The sequence below is a fragment of the Erythrolamprus reginae genome, chromosome 1 (genome assembly GCF_031021105.1).
Source record: "Erythrolamprus reginae isolate rEryReg1 chromosome 1, rEryReg1.hap1, whole genome shotgun sequence".
Taxonomy (NCBI): Eukaryota; Metazoa; Chordata; class Lepidosauria; order Squamata; family Dipsadidae; genus Erythrolamprus; species Erythrolamprus reginae.
In genome coordinates this window covers 86,250,843-86,271,515 of record NC_091950.1, presented here as the reverse complement: position 1 = coordinate 86,271,515, position 20,673 = coordinate 86,250,843, and the positions used below count along the sequence as shown (strand labels likewise).

At 34.9% G+C, this 20,673-nt stretch overlaps 1 protein-coding gene across 1 annotated transcript in view; it reads left to right on the top strand.

Annotated features, from left to right (window-relative positions):
* Positions 1 to 20,673, top strand: part of EHD4 (EH domain containing 4) — a 27,454-nt gene extending 6,781 nt beyond the window's left edge. The window contains exons 2-6 of the mRNA XM_070757624.1: positions 3,908 to 4,084; positions 6,641 to 6,738; positions 9,512 to 9,924; positions 14,036 to 14,200; positions 17,839 to 20,673. Of these exons, the coding sequence (XP_070613725.1) occupies positions 3,908 to 4,084; positions 6,641 to 6,738; positions 9,512 to 9,924; positions 14,036 to 14,200; positions 17,839 to 18,378 (1,393 nt within the window). The 3' untranslated portion in view covers positions 18,379 to 20,673. The remainder of the gene's footprint in view (positions 1 to 3,907; positions 4,085 to 6,640; positions 6,739 to 9,511; positions 9,925 to 14,035; positions 14,201 to 17,838) is intronic.

Below are 20,673 nucleotides of genomic sequence, written 5' to 3'. Positions count from 1 at the left end.
CTCTCTTTTTATGCTTGTACAACAAAAATAGTCAGCTTCATAACTGATGAAATGAAAGATTGTGCATGGAAGAGGTAGTATACTTTATTTCACATTCAAAATGAACCATTGCATTCAGTAGTGGGTTCTAAAACTCTTTACTACCGGTTTGCACCCGCGCTTGCAATGCTACTTCGCAAAGCCTCCTGCCACCGCCGCTACCGGTTCTTAGAACTGGGCCAAACCAAGAGCAATCCACCGCTGATTGCATTCCAAAGCTTCTGGCCGAATATTCCAGATCAGCTGCAATTCAGCAGAAACAAAATTGGGGATACATTTGTTTTTCTGTGTTTGGGCAGAAAAAAATCCAGAGAGATCTGGGAATGATTTTAGGGGTTGGGTAGAGCAAAGCTTGTACCACCAGTATGTACACATACCATCAACAAAACCCCTCAGGGTTGACTTTCTTCCACTGTTACCTTCTTTATAACTACTATTGTCTGCAAGAACAGCATTTCCAAAGTCTCCAGGGTTGACTTTCTTCCACTTTTACCTCTTTCATAACCACTGCAAGAAAAGCATTTCAGTCCAGAATCAAAACTGAAGTGCCCAGTGTTGTTCGGTATGCAGACCAAAATATTTGAAACAAGTAATATTTAAAGGCTACTAAATCAACTGTTCTATGCATGAAACACTTTCTGCATGGAACAGTTTGTTTATCCATTATACTCTCTGTTTGCTTTGGGTCTGCAGGTCGGGACAATTGTTGGAGTGGAAGGGTAATCCTACATTACAATCCGTTTAGGCCAGTGAATCATTTCCATAGTGAAACAATATTTATTTTAATTTGTATTATGAAGCTTCTGTGCTATGTTGCTCTCTTAATATGGGTGTGTTGAAGACAGGTCTGTGGTTTCACAACAGCCAAATGAAAACATGATTTATGTTGCTTATACTGTACTTTAAAAGGATTGAGTCTTTCAAGTAACTGGTAAAACAAGCAATACAAATAAAGTCAGTCTGAACCACAGACACAGCTGGTGCTAAAGAAGTACTTTGTGTAAAATTATGTTCACATTTTCATTGCTTTCTGGTCCCTGTTGTGCTAGGCTTCTCCTCTTCCTTTTCCTCCAGTATCTTCTCAGTTTTTCCTTCTTCATATCCATGTTATCAACTTGGTTTGTCTTTCATCACTCATCTGCTCATTCATTCAACAGATTTGAATGTAATGGCCAAAATGTTACACTTTGGCTTCATGCTGAAACAAAGAACAAAACTGTTGTTTGCAAATGTCCCAATTTAAATATTTTTGTCATTTATGTCAGTTTATATCATTGGTGCAGTTGCATTATTATATTCTTATTTCATGTGCATCAATTTATGTACTTTGCATAACTGTCTAAATTACTGTAGTAATAACAATTTCATTTAAGAGATATTCAGGGTGTCCAGCAAACCTGGAAAACTGGGAAATCGGGGAATTATCAGGGAAATTGGCGGTTCAGGAAATATCAGGGAAATATCAGGGAATTTGTGGAAAAAAACGGAATAAATCAGGGAAAAACCCAAACTGTATTAAAATGTTTAAAAGTCAGAGGAAAATCATATTAAAAAGAAAACGAATTGCACTGCCTGGCAGAGTCAAGCAGAAATGAGCATAACTTTGGTAACAACTTGCTTCCTTAGCTACCAATATTTCTCCATGGCTTAGCTGTTTGGTATGACGTAATCTACAACCGCACTTTAACTAGATCGCATGTTACAGGGAAATGTCTGGGAAATATCAGGGAATTTCAAAATGCTTTCCCCCGGACACCCTGTCAATTTCTTTCACATGAGTGGATTTGTTTATTCTTCAGGAAGTTGCTTTTTATTCTATATTGATCTTGATTATTAAATATCTAAAGTTCTCAGGAATGACCAGCATACAAATAACGTAAATAAATAAAACATAGAAATCTGTTGGAAGCCAACACAACACTGCAAAATAGGTGTTAGATTGCCAAATGAGCTAGCACCATCAGCTTGCAGTCTACATCTGCAGTTGTTTTCAAGAGCAACCTCAACTATGGCACATTGCAATAACCATGTGGAGATGATGGGGACATGATTCACATCCTTCTGCTTAGAAAAGAATGGAATTTCCATATGTCAAAGTAAATTAAGATGTAAATCTCAATCAAGGTGTCAGCATAGAATGGATTTGGCATGAAATATTTTTTTAAAAAAAACCTGAATTATCTGTATAACATACCTTAGAAACATAGAAGATTGACGGCAGAAAAAGACCTCATGGTCCATCTAATTTAATCATCAATACCAAATTACTATTGTACACTGTTTTATTGTCGCTGTTAGCCGCCCCGAGTCTCTGGAGAGGGCCGGCATACAAATCCAATAAATAAATAAATAAATAAATAATCCAGTGTTTCCCAACCTTGGCAACTTGAAGATATTTGGACTTCAACTCCCAGAATTCCCCAGCCAGCTTTTGCTGGCTGGGGAATTCTGGGAGTTGAAGTCCAAAAATCTTCAAGTTGCCAAGGTTGGGAAACACTGATCTAGTCTGCCTTTATACTATTTCCTGTATTTTCTTTTAGGATGGATATATGTTCATCCCAGGCATTTTAAATTCAGTTACTGTGGATTTACCAACCACGTCTGCTGGAAGTTGTTCCAAGCATCTACTACTCTTTCAGTGAAATAGTATTTTCTCACGTCTTTCCCCCAACTAACCTCACATTGTGCCTTAACCTACTTTAACATACGCATATAATCTGTAACTGTTCATTTTCTTGAAAATATATAATAGAATAGATTTTCCAAGCCTGGGCTTCGTCAAATGCTGGTAGAGACCTATAGGAATGCATGACCTCAGTACTGCAATAGAATGTAATGCAGAATTATCTCTTCAGTATCTCCTATTCTGGCTTTGTCTCTGTAGCTACAGCAGGAAAAAAAAGATAATAGTATACTTCTAGGTAATTGCATCTGGGATGTGGATAGGGAGAAAATTGCTGTCATGAGGATTACACAAGATTGAGGAAAAATGGAAATAATGCTGCTTGATTTATCAGAATTAGATTATTTTAGTTTTTATTACAGTTGTTAACAAACTGGTCTTTCTGTAAATACCTAAAGTATTAAACATTTGGGAAAAGATATGTCAAGCAATTATTTTATATTTCTTATTTTCTTGCACTGTCACAATTTGCCAAACATGCTCAGTTGGTCTTATTTTATGAAGCCAAGAAAGCAGCTATATAGGTAGAAAACCTAATTCATAAACTTAAACATTTGAGTATGTATTTCATGCATTAGTAAGGACAAAAGTAATTTGTTCCCTGATCTGCAGTATTCAGAAACAAATTGAATGGTATAGTTGAAAATATTTCCTCCCCTGTCTATTTATTTCAAATAAAAAGTGGAAAAGGATGTAAAACATCAAGACTTGGCTTATTTAGGTGAACAGGAAAGGGAAGAGAGACTGATGATGAATTTGATGATGCAGATAATGAAAAAAGTCAGATACAAAGTCAGTAATTTGATTAGCAATTTAGCAGAAAAGCCTTTAAACTTATATTTTAAAAGTCTGCAATATTTATTTTAATTTAAAACATCTAGTGTTTTAATTATCACAAATATTAATGCTCTGTTTTTATCCAGTGGATTTTATATTAAGCCAATTGATCAAATCTCTTTTGAATGGTTGTAGAATCCATGTTTATTTCTGTGTCCCACTGAATGCAGATTTTATTTATTCATAGATTTTACAGTCATTGATAAATTTACAAACTACAAAAAAATAAAAAATGTCTTAATGGCATCATAATTTATATTCCCGGTGGCTTCATTTATTTATATCATAGTTTTTCCTTAGAATAATTTCTTTTAATATTGTTTTATTATTTTTTGTATCACAATTTAGGTACCTCTTGGAACAAGATTTTCCAGGGATGCGAATTGGCCCTGAACCAACTACAGATTCTTTTATTGCTGTCATGCATGGAGATACAGAAGGGAGTACTCCGGGAAACGCTCTTGTGGTGGATCCCAAAAAGCCATTCCGCAAACTCAGCCGTTTCGGAAATGCGTTCTTGAATAGGTAAGGAAAGGTTGTGCACTAATTTATGCATATATATAATAACATTCTTTGCTGCTGGTAACCAAGTTTCTCTGGGACGTTTCTGGTCTCTGTGTTCCAACCAGCATGACATTTCCAAAAGAGTCATAAATTCCTTTGTTTTATAGCCTCATATAAATAAGTCTATACAATTATGTAACAAATGTAGACCAGTAACATTTTAAGGAAAGGCCAATAAAATTAATGACAACTTAGAATAATGGACTTTTATGCCATTATTATTATTATTATTTACTATCTTCAAGATTCATGTAAGGGAAACTCAAATATAAAAAAGCAAGAAGTTAGGAGACAGACATAGGTGTAATAATGCTTTTTGGGTTGTAGGATATAATCTGCCCATTTTGAAAGAATTTTTTTAGCCTTTTTAAAGGAACAAAAAGCTATTGGACTAGGATTGGAAAACTCCAGATTCAAGTCCATATTTTTACTCATGGAAATACTTTGATCATTTCAGCAAACCTTTTTTTTTTTTTTGGGGGGGGGGGGGGGGGCAAAACCCAAACAACTACTGAAGGAATAAGGCACTGTGTGAGCTACAGATTTATAAGGTTGTTTCTCATATTCTCATTCCTAAAATTAAAGCCACTCTTTGTCTCGCTCTTTCCAGAGTTCACAAGCTCCAATTCTCTTCCCATAAAAAGAATTAAAAAGTGGTAAATTCTTCCTTGCCTTACTTCATCAGTATTCTGGTGTTCAGATCCTCTTGTTCCAGTTTTTCTTGCCTTGAACATCTGTCTAAATCTCTGTTCTGTCTTGGTGGTTTGAGTAATATAGAAGGGAAGAAGGGACACAAAATCTGTTTGGTTCTGTAAAAAGTCCCTTTCTAGTTATTGTTGTTTAAAAAAAATTTTTTTTAATTCAGGACAGGGTTTTTTTTCTCTCTCTCTCTGTCTCTCTCTATCTCTGTGTCTATCTCTGTCTATCTCTATCTCTCTATCTCTCTCTCTCTCTCCCTTTGTGTGGTACACGCACACACACACACACAAACCATCCAGCTCTGCATGGCTTTTAATTGATTTTAACATTCACATTATGTGGCTGTTTTAATGTTTTTACTTTTTGATATGTATAATATATCATTATAATGTAAATGTTAAAAGCCACACAGTCACTGCTGGGAGAGCTCAGCCATTTAAGAACAGTACAACCATTTTATGAGCTCTGCTCAATTGTCTGATCTCCCCCAGGCTATATAGAAGGCCAGGTCAGTTTTATGATATTCTTTTTGTTCTTGAAACTTTTTTTCTCTGAAAATAACTTTAATTGGATTTTGTCCTAATGTAACACAATCAAAATATTGTCCCATAGTAGTGTATTTATCAGTCCACGGTTTTTTTAAAATACTAATTTTTGTATTTCATTAGGAGCCCAATAAGAATTGTGGGATAATGCAGTGAACTATGTTTTTGCAGCTTTCTTAAAAGGGCAAACTGCTACAAATCTAATTTAGAATCCAAAGAGCTTATTTATACACTACTGAAAAATCTCTTATCTCTTTTCTTATTGCACATAATGGCTCACAATAGCTTAAGTGTATTACAGTGCTGTCTCTATACATAACTGCAGTTCTTGTTTTTCATGTAAAACCTGTCACTACTACATTCTTGACATCCAGAAAATATAAAACACAATATGATTGTTCAATTGGTATAAAGGACACAGTCTTCTCATAAACTTGTCTTTTTAGCCACCCAATAAAGCACACAAGGAGGTCAATATGAATGGTTTTTAAAATAAAATGTAATTGCATTTTTCCTTCATTTTGTAAAGATCTTTTTTTTGTAGCCTAGTAAAAAAGACTGCAAAAATATTTTTAAAATATTAAGAATAATTCCAAATGGAAGAAAGCTGTCATATCCAAAATACAGTATATTCTATTTTGCTTTTTAATAAATTTTAGCACATCATACATTACCTAGATTACATGACATAATTTACAATATTGATATGATTTGGCATAGCTTAACAGTATTGTTAAATAAATAAAATAATTAGGAAAAGCAGAATCCTGGTCTAAGTAGAATTTCCTACCTTATGGGGAGAAATATTCATGCTCTCCAAATGTGCAGGAATCTTAAAGCTGGACTCTTTTCATATACAGAAACTGGACAAAATAGAAACATAGAAACATAGAAGACTGACGGCAGAAAAAGACCTCATGATCCATCTAGTCTGCCCTTATACTATTTTCTGTATTTTATCTTAGGGTGGATATATGTTTATCCCAGGCATGTTTAAATTCAGTTACTGTGGATTTACCAACCACGTCTGCTGGAAGTTTGTTCCAAGGATCTACTACTCTTTCAGTAAAATAATATTTTCTCACGTTGCTTTTGATCTTTCCCCCAACTAACTTCAGATTGTGTCCCCTTGTTCTTGTGTTCACTTTCCTATTAAATGAACCAATCATCACCTTTGATGCTTTGGTTGAGGGCGTCTATCACTGGTAGTTTAAATATAAGGAAAGTCTTTTCCCAAGTCTTCTATAACCAAAGTTTTCCCTTTTCCACGTAGGTTCATGTGTGCTCAATTACCCAATCAAGTTCTGAAGAGCATCAGCATCGTAGATAGCCCTGGCATTCTCTCAGGAGAGAAACAACGCATCAGTAGAGGTGAGTTTCCTCTTTTTTTATAGGATAATATATGCCCTCTTTCTTTGGCAGCAGGCACTTAACCACAGACAGAATTTTTCAAAAATAGATTTAGGGTTATTTTTAAAAAAATGAAATAATTTAAATGATAGAAGAGACATTGAACATACCGAGTCCAGTTTATCCAGTCATGTTCCTAGATGCTACTTCAGCGTTCTAAGTCACAATCTGCTAAACATATTATTAAATCCATGTTTTGTGCTCTCTTGCATTACTATCTCTGAATTGAAGGATTGTAACATTTTCCTTTGATTATAATGTTCATTATATTAAAAAGTAATTGACTTTGAAATATATAAGGGGAAGACTTCAACTGACTGCACAAGAGTTACTATAAAAGATAGAACCAAATAATATACTGTATGTGAAGCATTTATAATGCTTAATGTAAAATGCAATATGCATAATTTTTTCATATTAAGTCTCTATTATTATTACATTTGTTAATCCAAGTCATTAAAATATTTTGTCAGAATTGTTTTATTAATATATTAAGCTGTTATCATATCTGTTGTGAGCCGCCCCGAGTCTACGGAGAAGGGTGGCATACAAATCTAATAAATAATAATAATCATCATCATCATCATCATCTTACTCAAAACTGAAGTGTTCCACATATGTCAGATGTTCTCAGTTCTCAGTACACTGAGCAAAAAGTGAGGAAGTTATAATTCCAACACTTGGAAAGCACAAATTAGATAAAACTGATTATTTATGACATTGACATTAATAAGACTATAAATAGTACAGAATTACCAGAACTGGTAATTCTTGTATATAATTTTGAGAACTTCAAACCAGTAACAATTTTTAAGTTTTGTAATTTAGTTTTGATATGACTACATAATACTCACCTACTTAGGACACATTGCACTGATTCTGAAGTGACACTATAATAATAATAATAATAATAATAATAATAATAATAATTTATTAGATTTGTATGCCGCCCCTCTCCGAAGACTTGGGGCAGCTCACAACAACAAGTAAGGTTGACTGCTTTATGACATTACTGTAATATCCTCTACACTTTTAGTAAAATGGTGTTTAAGGTGTCTAATCATAAAGTACATTGTGAGCATCCATGAAACCATATCTGTTTTTTCTACTACTCTACAGCAATTTCAGATTTTTGAAGGGCTTTTGTATGATTGGTACCCTAATGCAAAACAAATAATTAATATTTAACTGATATTTCCCTGAGCACATGCTTCTAGCATATGCTATTTTTGGTGTTTTCTTTTCCGTAATGCTGCCAATTGAAACAAAACAGAAAATTATGTTCTGCTGACAGAACAATGAATCATATGTGTTTTGTGGTGAAGATTTAGGTTCAGTACTTAAGAATTTCAGAAATTAGCAGACATAAATTCCCCCAGATTAATTATTCATTCATTCATTCATTTATTTATTTATTTTGTCCAATACAATGAGGGTTTTAGTGGGTATATATACACATAGTAAAATACATGATGAAGGTTATAGAGGAGATACTCATAGTAAAATATATCTAAGAAAGAATAAAAAAGATATAGTAATAGAACATATCAATGAAAGAATAGAAGAAGAGATATAGGAATAGAAGAAAGGTATAGGAGATATAGGAGAGCAATAGGACAGGGGACTGAAGGCACTCTAGTGCACTTGTACTCGCCCCTGAAGGGGATCAGTTCCTAAGTCTTTCTTTAAATAGAATTTGTAGGTACATATCAGAACAGGTACATATGATTCTAACTTCATTAGTCAAATCTTAGTATATACCAGACACCAAGAGACATTTTTACAGAGCTTTACTTCAGACTGATGAATTGCTGAAGCTGTACAACGTTCTCACGGGTGTCCCAAAATAGTGCATGTATTTATTATTAGCGGCCATTGTATTTAACTCAGATTCTTAATATTGTAGGCTTTATAGCAGTCCATTCATAAATGTATGTTGTTTGTGAGTCGGATGTTCTTCACTGTTTGTAAGGTATCTGCTAAAAATACCATGCCTCCAAAAGGATCAATCTTTTCCTGCGTATCTGAGGCATTTTAGTTGGTTATCTCCCTCAATCTCTCTCTTCACCTTTCTTTCTCTTCCCTTTCTCAATTTCACAATCTTTTGCTTTTTTGTTTTCTTTTTCCCCTTTCAAGGATAGCACCAACCTTAGCAAATTTAGGTAGGTTTAACCCACAAAAATACTGGCATGGAATAACAATCTCCATTGAAATAGATTTTTGCTATGCTGGGCTGTGATGTGTTGCCAAGTTTAATCAGGTTTAGATTTCTGAACTTACATAAGTTTCTAAACTTAATAAGTTTAGAAATTGAATTTAATAATAATAATTTCTAAACTTAAGTTTAATAAGGTCTCTGATTTCTGTCACTTGTAGAGGAAAGTCTTCTAACTTAGCTAGTGTATAACTATGGAGTTAATTCTTTGGAGTAAGATACATGGTTGTGGGATCTACTGTATATGTAGACATTCTCTGTATTTTTGACAACCTGTGTAATCCTACATTTTTATTATGACTAACATTTGCTTTAGTTTCATGTTCAGCTATGAATAGCTTTATGAAAATTAATTGCAGTGCAGTGTGAAACGGAACTAGGCCACCAATATAGCGTCTGAAATCATCTCATTCAAGCATTACAAAATTATGTCTTCATCCCACAAGATTTACCTTGAAAAACTGTGAGCAAAATCACATTTTATCACCTTTTCCTCTTCATTGTCTTTTTTTTGATCAGGTTACGACTTCTGTCAGGTCCTGCAATGGTTTGCTGAGCGGGTGGACCGTATCATCCTTTTATTTGATGCTCACAAACTTGATATTTCTGATGAATTCTCAGAAGCAATCAAGGCATTCCGGGGTCAAGATGACAAGATACGGGTGGTGTTGAATAAGGCTGACCAAGTGGACACCCAGCAGTTAATGAGAGTATATGGTGCACTCATGTGGTCCTTGGGCAAAGTCATTAATACTCCGGAGGTTCTGCGAGTTTATATTGGTTCTTTTTGGGCCCAGCCCCTGCAAAACACAGAGAACCGAAAATTATTTGAGGTAGAGGCACAAGATCTGTTCCAGGACATTCAGAACCTTCCACAAAGAGCAACAGTGAGAAAACTGAATGACCTGATCAAGAGGTCACGGCTTGCAAAGGTAAGATGGGGTGTAATATATAGCTACTGACTGATGTGACTGAATTGCTCTCTTGCCATTTTCATCTGCAGCGCAATCCATCTATATAAAGTCACAGAAATGTCATGATAAGAGAGTAGTGTAGGGTTTCTTGCCTGAGCAGGGGGCTGGACTAGAAGACCTCTTAGGGGCCTTCCAACCCTGTTATTATTATTAGAGATAGACACCTAGTAGATTAGAGTGTTGATTGTCAGTGGAAAGGGAATCCATTGTCTTCCATGGTAGAAATTTTGGGAGGTGCTACTAATTTATTTTAAAAAAATATTTTTCTCCTGATGTATCAAACCTTTATTTACATTTCCTTTCCTGTTTTCCCTTTTTGTTTTACTATTGGAAAATTATTGCTTTAATAGCACCCAAAAGTCTCTGGATATTTAAAAAAATGAAAATGTTTAAAGGAATTTCTTATTACAATAATAATAATTATTTATTTATTTATTTATTTATTTATTTATTTATTTATTAGATTTGTATGCCACCCCTCTCCGTAGACTCGGGGCGGCTCACAACAATAACAATAACAATGTAAGAACAAATCTAATAATTTAAAAAGCACTAAAAACCCCATTATTAAAAGCGAACACACACACAAACATTCCATGTATAAACTGTATAGGCCCGGGAGAGATGTGTCAGTATCCCCATGCCTGACGGCAGAGATGGGTCTTAAGAACTTTACGAAAGGCAAGGAGGGCGGGGGTAGTTCTAATCTCCGAGGGGAGCTGGTTCCAGAGGGCCGGGGCCGCCACAGAGAAGGCTCTTCTCCTGGGTCCCGCCAAACGACATTGTTTAGTCGACGGGACCCGGAGAAGGCCAACTCTGTGGGACCTAACCGGTCGCTGGGATTCGTGCGGCAGAAGGCGGTCCCGGAGGTATTCTGGTCCGATGCCATGAAGGGCTTTATAGGTTAATTAAGGATTATTTTTCTGTGGCCCAAAAATGTCACACAAAAAATATACTCTCTGCAAGTTAAGAATATATTTACTCTCAATTATCTAGCGGTCCATTCTTCTGCTGTTTCTGCCACCATTCTGGTGGTTGTTGTTGTAATATTGTAACCAAAAAGTGAAATGTGTCTTAACTGCAAGAGAAAGAATAAAAAATAATTTTCCTCCTTTCTGCAAGTGGACAATCTCATGATTTCTTTTTGTCCAGAAAGACTGCACCAGACAGAAAACCCTATCTAGTAACTAGCATCTACCATCTTGCCATTCCCCATTATTTCAAGGACACCATAGATCCTTACCTGAAAGGGCTTTTATTTGTTTCATTAAGGAAAGAAATCAAATTGCTTAGGCTGATATGGAAGCTTCCCATTTCAGTATAACCAAAGAGCCAGTATTTAAACCATGTTAATTTTTTCTTCTTCTCCCCTCTCTCTTAAGTTTCAAAAGTTCTGCAGGATTTCTCTGAACCATCCTGTAAAGTTGGGCAAGAAGGCCTAAAAATGTGTCATCTTGGCTTCTAATCTAATTTTATGAAATTTGTGGCAATTTTTTCCCCCCTGATTGCAGGATCTTCTGTCTGGTGCTGCATCTTGGCTTCTAGGCTTTAGGTCTTTTGTAGAGAAAGATGGCTCAATAATCGTAGAGCTCCCACATATAAAAAAATGTTGAAAGTTTTTTGCACGGAGCCAAGGAAAAGCTAACGTCATGAATAAGGAGTAGGATACAAACAATTTATTTATTTTCATTTTCTTTGATTTCTTTAGGAGAATTTAATACTGCAGGATCTGAAGCAGTAATAAATTGACTTGTGTGAATCTGCTGGATAAATTTGATATACATAAAATATAAATTATTTTACTATTCATTTTAAATTTGTTAATTTAATTTAAGTTAAAATAATATAAATTATTGCAAACTTGCATATAGAAACTTGTATATACAAATATAGCTATCCTAATTCAGTTTTAATTTTCTTTCTTTCTTTCTTTCTTTCTTTCTTTTATTTATTAGATTTGTATGCCGCCACTCTCCGTAGACTCAGAGCAGCATACAAATCCAACAGTTAAAAACACTTTAAAACCCTTAATATAAAAGACAATCATGCATCTCATACATACCATACACAAAGCAGGAACGGCCCAGGGGGATCAATTTCCCCATGCCTGACGACAGAGGTGGATTTTGAGGAGTGTACGTAAGGCAAGGTGGGTGGGGGAAATCCTAATCTCCAGGGGGAGTTGATTCCAGAGGACCAGGGCCGCCACAGAGAAGGCTCTTCCCCTGGGTCCCGCCAGACGACATTGTTTCGTCGACGGGACCCGGAGAAGACCAACTCTGTGGGACCTAACCGGTCGCTGGGATTCGTGCGACAGAAGGCGGTCCTGGAGATATTTCTTTCTTTGTCTTGGTCCTTTTTCTTTTCTTACTTTTTTTGTCTATCAGGTATAAACTGCTTGATGATATTGGATGCCATGGTACAAGCAGGAGATTGGTAGAAGTGGAATTTGCAGCCATTGAACTGAAATTTCAAAAAGTATTGAAATGCAGTAAACTTCCAATGGCTTTACAAACCATAGTGTATATAAAATAAGATTTACCTTTCATAGAGAATAATTGTATTTATGCTTCATAATGATATTCAAAGAAGGCTATAGTTTCAGTCCAGTGGTCTTGACTTTTTCCCCACTGTAATTCTGAATACAGAAACTGTGACTCTTGCGAATTGTGATACACTTTTCAGTTTTTATTCCAGTCACCCTTTCTGGTAACTGAAATATTCTAGATTCACAAGGGGGAACCATGTAGATTATATATAATTATATATTTGATCTGGAGCTGCCCAGAGTTGGTTAGAAGATGGGCGGCTACATAAATGTTTTAAATAAACAAACTTTTGTAAAGGTTTTTTGAACAGACACTGTGCTTGCATAACTTCTATTTACATAATTATTAAGACCCTTTAAACTTGTACTGACTGCTGTGTGCATTTTCCTGTCATTTTCCTGGTTGTTAAGAATAGGTGGAAGCTCTTTCATCTTGTTTGTTTCAAAATTAGAACATGATTTCATTTGTTTTCTTTGAAAGCATTGTTGTATGTATACATTCATACATGTTGCATCTATAGATAGCAATTGCTGTCAATATGCAAGATTATTTACATCCAAGTACAGCAGGTATCAATCCTTGGGCATCAACAATGGGGTAAGAAGCTTTTCAAATAACATGTAGTGAAAAGTCCATTCCAATTTGGCAAAGGCACAAGATAAACTTTACTGAAACTTGGCAGTATTCTTTTCAGATTGATGTTCCTCAGCTTTATTGCTTTCTTTTAATAGTTCTTATAATTCTACCCTTGCCTGGTAACGTTTGTAAAATTGCAAACATTGTCTAAACATGGAATCATCCAAGTAGTTGTCAAGTAATATATAAAGTATTAGCTAAAAAAGAGAATTGGTTATATGCATATACAAGCACATATATTTCTAATTAATAATTCCAAACATCATTAATTAATCTATAATTCTCAACATCCTGCTGAGGTTTCCAAATGTGGTTATCTCAGTAAACAGTGTTTAGGATAATGATAGAGGTCCTATCTATCGGAAAAGATTATGAAGCCTTCCCTCCCTTCCCCCATTTCTTTTCAAAAGTTGGGCAGTCCTTAAATTTACTAGTTTTTTTGTAATATATCGTCAGACATCAATGTTTGCTAGACATACTTAAGATCTCATTCTCTGTGAAAGTCTTCCAGAAATATATATATTATTTTACTGGATTTTGCTGCAGTTCCATATCCATTGTATTTTATGCATAATTCTAATTTCCTGACTTAGTAAATTCCTCAGTTTGATATAAGATTCTGGTTCTAGCGTTGTATATTTTGAAGTTGCTAAGTCTTTTTAGAACTACGTTGGTGCTATTTTGTGATATCAGATTTTCATTAAACACCCATTCAGCTTTACAAGTTCCTTTGTGGATTTGTGTATGCTTAATTTATTTAGATGAAATATACACAAATATATGTAAATAAATGTATTTTCATTTACTGATTGATTGATTAATGTAAATAAATGAATACATCAATATAATAATACATCTTTTTAAAAACTAATTACTCTTTTTAGGTGCATGCTTACATAATCAGCTATTTGAAAAAGGAAATGCCTTCAGTATTTGGAAAAGAAGCTAAAAAGAGAGAATTGATCAATAAATTACCTGAAATTTATCGTCAGCTGCAGCAGGAGTATCAGATTTCACCAGGAGATTTTCCTGAAATCAAGAAAATGCAGGTATTGTATCTCATATTATAGCTACCAAACAACAATTTATCTGTTCAAATCATAATTTCATCTCTCCATCTAGCCTCAGTTTTTATTCCCACAATTGTTTTGGGATATATATTATGATTAAAAAGAATATTTATTTTTCACATTTGTGAGCTGCCCATCCCCCTCAAAGAGGGACCCTGGGTGGTATACAATAAAATGCCATAATATATACTGCTTAAAAAAAATAAAGGGGACACTCAAAGAACACGTCCTATAGCTGAATGAATGAAATATTCTCATTGAATACTTTGTTCTGAACAAAGTTGAATGTGTGTTGCTTCCTAAGTGGACAGTTTGATTTCACAGAAGTTTGATTTAATTGCAGTTATATTGTGTTGTTTAAGTGTTCCCTTTATTTTGGGGGGAAGTGTATAACAGTATTTAAAAATTAAAACATTAGAATTAAAAATTCAAAACTCAAATGGTTTTAGAGGTTTGCAAAAATAAATTGAAAAGGCAAAAGGAGGGCTCTTGGAGTACCAACCCTGCTCCACAGCTGTGTGATCCTTTGAACTCCCTATGCAAGGCCATAAATAAGTACGTTTAGTCACACAGCCAGATGGTTAGACCAAATAAGAGCCGCGGTGGTGCCGTAGTTAGAGTGCAGTACTGCAGGCTACTTCTGCTGATCACTGGCTATCAGCAGTTTAGCAGTTTGAATCTCATCATGCTCAAGGTTGACTCTGCCTTCCCTCCCATTGAGGTCAGTAAAATGATGACTCAGATTGTTGGGGGCAATATTCTGACTTTGTAAAGTGCTTAGAGGGTGCTGTAAAGCACTGTGAAGCAGTATATACTGTAAGTCTAAGTGCTATTGCTATTTATCAGTTTTGTCCACTTACCAAAGTGTCCTATAGCCTTGGGAAGATATTAGTGATGGTGATGATAATGATGCATTTTATTAAAAAAAAAATCTGTCCTCTCATAAAACTATTTCCACCTAGTTTTGCAATTTGTTTTCAACAATCTTATCTGGTTAGATTGTGATTCTGGTCGGGATATTTATACTGAAAAACCTTCCTGGTCTTGTCAGCATTCATTGCTGCCCTTACTGCCCAACTACCTATACTCCTTTCGAGATGGGGGGAATTGATTATTATATTGTTTTGCAAACTAGTGGAGATAGAAGCGCTAAAGCATATGAGCTCTTATGAGAGAGAGAAACGTAAGCCACTTATTAAAAGTGTAATAATACATACCTATTATGATTCTTAAGCAAACATAGGAAGATGGTGATGGAGGTAGTGGTGTTTATAATCTGTCTTTTAACTCAAGATGGAGAGGGGCGGCATACAAATCCAATAAATAAATAAAATAAATAAACATATCTCATTTAATATTAATATTATTTTTTATATATCTGACTGCCTGTTTAAAATGTTTGGTTCTAATTTTAGAGAGGATTATATTAATTATATAAAGAAAGTCTTATATTTTTTGGTTTCACTTACAAATAGCTTCAATTTCATAGGCCTTGCTGAGAGTTTTGAGAAATAAGTGATAATATCTTTTTAGTCAGTCATAAAAACCAGGTTTGGAAAGTTTAGTTGGAAGTGAAAGTTCATTTGGGAAGGAGGAAGAGATGGACTGTAAAACAGAGGGGCTTTTTAAATTCTGTCCTGACATTTCCAGAAAAAACTCAGAAGTCTGAAACTTTGGGAAAGTCTTACAGCTCATCCAGCAACAATAAGCTAAATAAAGTAGCAACTGTAAATATCAGTTTCCTGCATTCACTTTAGGGGAAGGACATTTGAATTATTTTTATTTCACTGGGGAAGGAGAAAATCTCACTAAGAGGTTTGAACAGCAAGAGAAAAAGATGCAAGTTTTTTTCCCCCCATTGCATCCCCTTGGGAATAGCAGTTAGATAGTTGTCTGGAAAATTCCTGGTCTTGGGTCCCTGAGTGAAATGTACGCAGCTGGTGCACTCCTACACAGAGAAAGCAGAAACACAGGCTGAAATGCAACACATTACTTTTTTCCCAGAAGAAAAGAGCAGAGGTTTCTTAGTAAAAGGGAATTTTACATGCCCATGCCCTGAAAACTTTTTTAATCTTTTCATTTTAGTACAGATGTATGCCAGCTGGGAAATTCTGGCAGCTACAGTCCTTATTTCTTAAAGTTACTAAGCTTGAATAACGCTGGTCTGGTGGACTATTGAGGAAATTTATATCAGGATGGAAAAGACAATAAGTAAAATTGAGTTCAAAAGGGCCCGGATATTATTATTATTATTGTTGTTGTTGTTGTTGTTGTTGTTTATTGTTTGTTGTTGTTGTTGTAATGATGATAGTAGTAGTAGTAGTAGTAGTAGTAGTAGTAGTAGTAGCAGTAGTAGTAGCAGTAGTCCTAGGTGCTTGGGAAGCGCCCGACTGATGATAAAATACGAAATCGAGCATAGTGATCTCGTTTGCTGTGTTGTATTGACAATAATAATAATAACAACAACTACTACAACAACAACTACAACAGAATTGGAAGGGACCTTGGAGGGCTTCTAGTCCAACCTCCTACGCTACTTCAGACAGATGGTTATCCAACATCTTCTTAAAAATCTGGCTGAGGGCTGCAAAGAAAGACTTTCAGGGGGGGGGGGGAAACGATGACAATGCATTCCTGCAGAAGAGGTAGTGGGGTAGTGGCTTGGAATGTTGCTGCTTTTTCACTGTAAGCCCCTTTCATTACCTCTCCTGTTGACATACAGATTGGATGCACTAAATTGCTTCTTTACCGAAAAGAAGCTGCTGCTTATTGCCATTGCTGTTAAAGGGTTGGGGGGCGGAAATTCCAGAAGGCATACATCACATGCATTTAATACTTTTATGTGCAGATTCTTATTTGTGAATCGCATTAGTGGGTTGAGAAGTTACTAATGTTGATAGTATAATTGGTTCCCTAATAATTCTATAGGAATTGTTGAGTTGAAGCTCGATTGATTATGTTGACTGCTGCTGTACCTAGAGATATTTTGCTTTTCTACTCCTGAAATTTTCATCCTGTATCCTGTTTGTCCAGACTGGATAAATATTTTCCCCAAAAACATATTGTTTACTGTTTAAAGTTGTTCGCAACATTCTGTATTCCCCCGTTTCAATATTTACAGACGCCTCACAAATTGCTTCAACTCCTACCCTCAAAACAACACTATAGAGCACTTCACACCAGAACAACTAGACACGAGAACAGTTTTTTCCCGAATGTCATCATTTTGATAAACAAATAATTTCATCAACACTGTCAAATTATTTACTAAGTCTGCACTCCTATTAATCTTCTCATCGTTCCCATCACCCAACTCCTCCCACAAATGACTGTATGATTGTAACTCGTTGCTTGTATCCTTACTGTTTATATTGTTGCTTATTTGTACCCTATCACTATCACTAAGTGTTGTACCTCATGATTCTTGACAAATGTATCTTTTCTTTTATGTACACTGAGAGCATGTGCACCAAGACAAATTCCTTGTGTGTCAAATCCCACTTGGCCAATAAAATTCTATTCTATTCTATTCAATCTTGGTAAGCATCAATAATTTCTTCAAGGAGTTATTGAAAAAATTCTGACTTGTCATTTTATGTGTTCTTGTCATTTCATAGGAACAGTTGGAGAATTATGACTTCACTAAATTCCATTCACTGAAACCAAAACTGATAGAAGCCGTCGATAACATGCTGGCCAATAAAGTGGCTAAATTAATGACTCTGGTTACACAGGAAGAACGTAGCATGCCAACAGAAAAGGTTCACGGTGGCGCATTTGATGGCACCTTAGCAGGACCATTTGACCGTGGCTATGGGGAAGGTGCCAAGGAAGGAGCTGATGAGGAAGAATGGATTGTTGCCAAAGATAAACCCATATATGATGAAATATTTTACACTCTCTCGCCAGTCAATGGTAGAATCTCTGGGGCCAATGCAAAGAAAGATATGCTGACTTCCAAACTGCCAAACAGTGTCTTGGGGAAAATCTGGAAACTTGCTGACTGTGATAATGATGGCATGTTGGACGAAGAGGAATTTGCATTAGCGAAACATCTCATCAAGATAAAATTGGAGGGACATGAACTGCCTAATAACTTACCCATCCATTTGGTACCCCCATCCCATAGAAAAAATGTGTGTGGAATAGAGCGGTAAATGAATTGTGCAAAATTTAGTCACATAAAATGTTGGAAATTGTTACATAGAAAAGGTTGCAAGAATCCTTTTAATACAATTGAAAGTATATTAATCTGCCAATATTTTCAGAATAATATCAAATGTTAAATTTGTCCTGTAACAAAATCACTTTTGCTTTTTTTTAAAAGAACACACAGAGCATAATTGGCAATGAGAAACTATCATTAATCAGGGTATCCATGTATGCACATTTGTGTCCTTACATAAACTATTTCTGATTTTTAAAAGATACATGAATTAGATGTACAGTAGTATACTTTGTAAGCTACAGGAACCAGCAATGTAGAGCACCAGTTACGTTTATGAGTAGATATAGAAACCACTTGCACAAAATATTTTGTCAAAAGTGCCTTTTAAATCTCTCTTTGCAAATATTAAATGGGTAAGAAGAAATATTTCCACTAAATTTACAGTCACATTGATGAAATAGGATTAAATAGGCGTAAAATAAATTCAAATATTAAATAATAAAATACAAAACCTAAGGCCTTTACAAAACGGTTCTCTCCAAAGAGCAATTATTTTTTCCTACTTGAAATATGTTTGAAATAATTTTTTATGATATTCCAAACTTTGTTTCTTAGATTAGATTACATTTTAGCCTTAAAAAATGCATTTCAGTGAAGCTTCGTTTTAATCAAATCTTTAAAAGCATGCTTTAGTTTGAAATTTATGAGCAATAGGAAAAAGCAAAAAAAAAATAGTTCCAAAAATTGTTTTAATAAATATTAACCATTTGAGAAAATTGGGGAAATATAATTAAGAAATAATTATTTCGGTTGATGTTTTAATTGTGATCAGAGTAATTGTTGAAATTATCCATATAGCCTTTTGTAAATAAGATATATCAGTTTTTGCTGAATTAGATTCAAAGCCAGATTCTCCAGAAATTCTATAAACAGGATATGAATACATTACAATACTTTTCCCTGCTGTTCTCAGCATTTGATGATAAGAGATATGGTATCTCAGTCCATGAAGTTTCCATTTAATACCATAGCTGAAAAGTTATGATAAAATTAGTGTCTGTATTTTATTTTTTTACTTTATAAAGTCATTGAAGAGCCTATCACCAAATATTGTGATCAGATCCTGATATGTTCGAGGTAATTGATTCCTTTTAATTAACTATAAATCTGTAGGATACTTTGAATTCTGAGAATTCAATTCCATAAAAATAAAACTTGCTGATTACCTAACAATATTCTTTGCAATGCTACCATTCATAAATTAAGAGGTATGCTTACTGAAAGTGAATTTCATACTGGGAAGGTAAACTGGTTTGATATGCTTCTCAGTGATATTATTCATTGTTAATGTGAAAGGCAAAATTGATCATTCTTTGGTATCCCCAATTTTTCATGGGTAATGATCCTAGGGACCTTGCTTGCTATTCTCTTGCTTTTTCCTTTGTATTGTTAGGTATGAACTTGTTCTACACAATGATCAAGTTCAGTTTAGTTTCTGCATTGAGCTGCTGAATGAAAGGCAAGATATGGTAAATATGAAGTCAGATTGGTCCAGCCATCTCAGTCTCTTCTGCCCAAATGAGTGGTCTTCCCAAATTTGTTGCCTCAGATCCCTTGAAGTAGAGGTGCTAACATGAGACCTGTTTGTAAAACATATACTTTGTCAGGAAACCATGTTATATTTAAGCATTACATTAAGCCATGGTATGCTTGACCATGGCTTACTGAGGAACATCCTTTTTTTCTGGGCTAACTTTATGGCTAAGTATGATTAGAACAGGGTATCACTTTTGGATCTTCATTATAACCGCTGTGGGCAATGTCATTAAGGTGCTGTAATCATCTCTCTCTCTCTTTTTTTTAAGTAGATAGCGTAATGAAAACCACCAAACTATCAAATTAGCTGCAGTTCTGCATATTGACATGCAAACCAATTGGTCAAGAAGGATATTATTGGTGGGTGCTGGTTTTACAATGGTGGGGATTTCCAGGTTTTTGAAGGAGCTGATTTATTGAGGAAGGGTAATAAGAGACAAATGGCCAGGAGGACCATATTGGACTAAAGAGCCTGGTGCCTGGAAGGAATTTATCATTTTTTACTCTTGTATTATTGAGCCTTAGCAGATAGTTTATTTCAAGGGGGGAAATCCTTAAAGGGAAACTGAAATTCTTGTGACACTGAAAAAAAGAAATCAAGAGATAAATTTCTATCTGTAAATCACAAATAGACAGAATATATAATTTTATTTATTGCCAAAAATAAAAAACCCTATACAACTTAAAA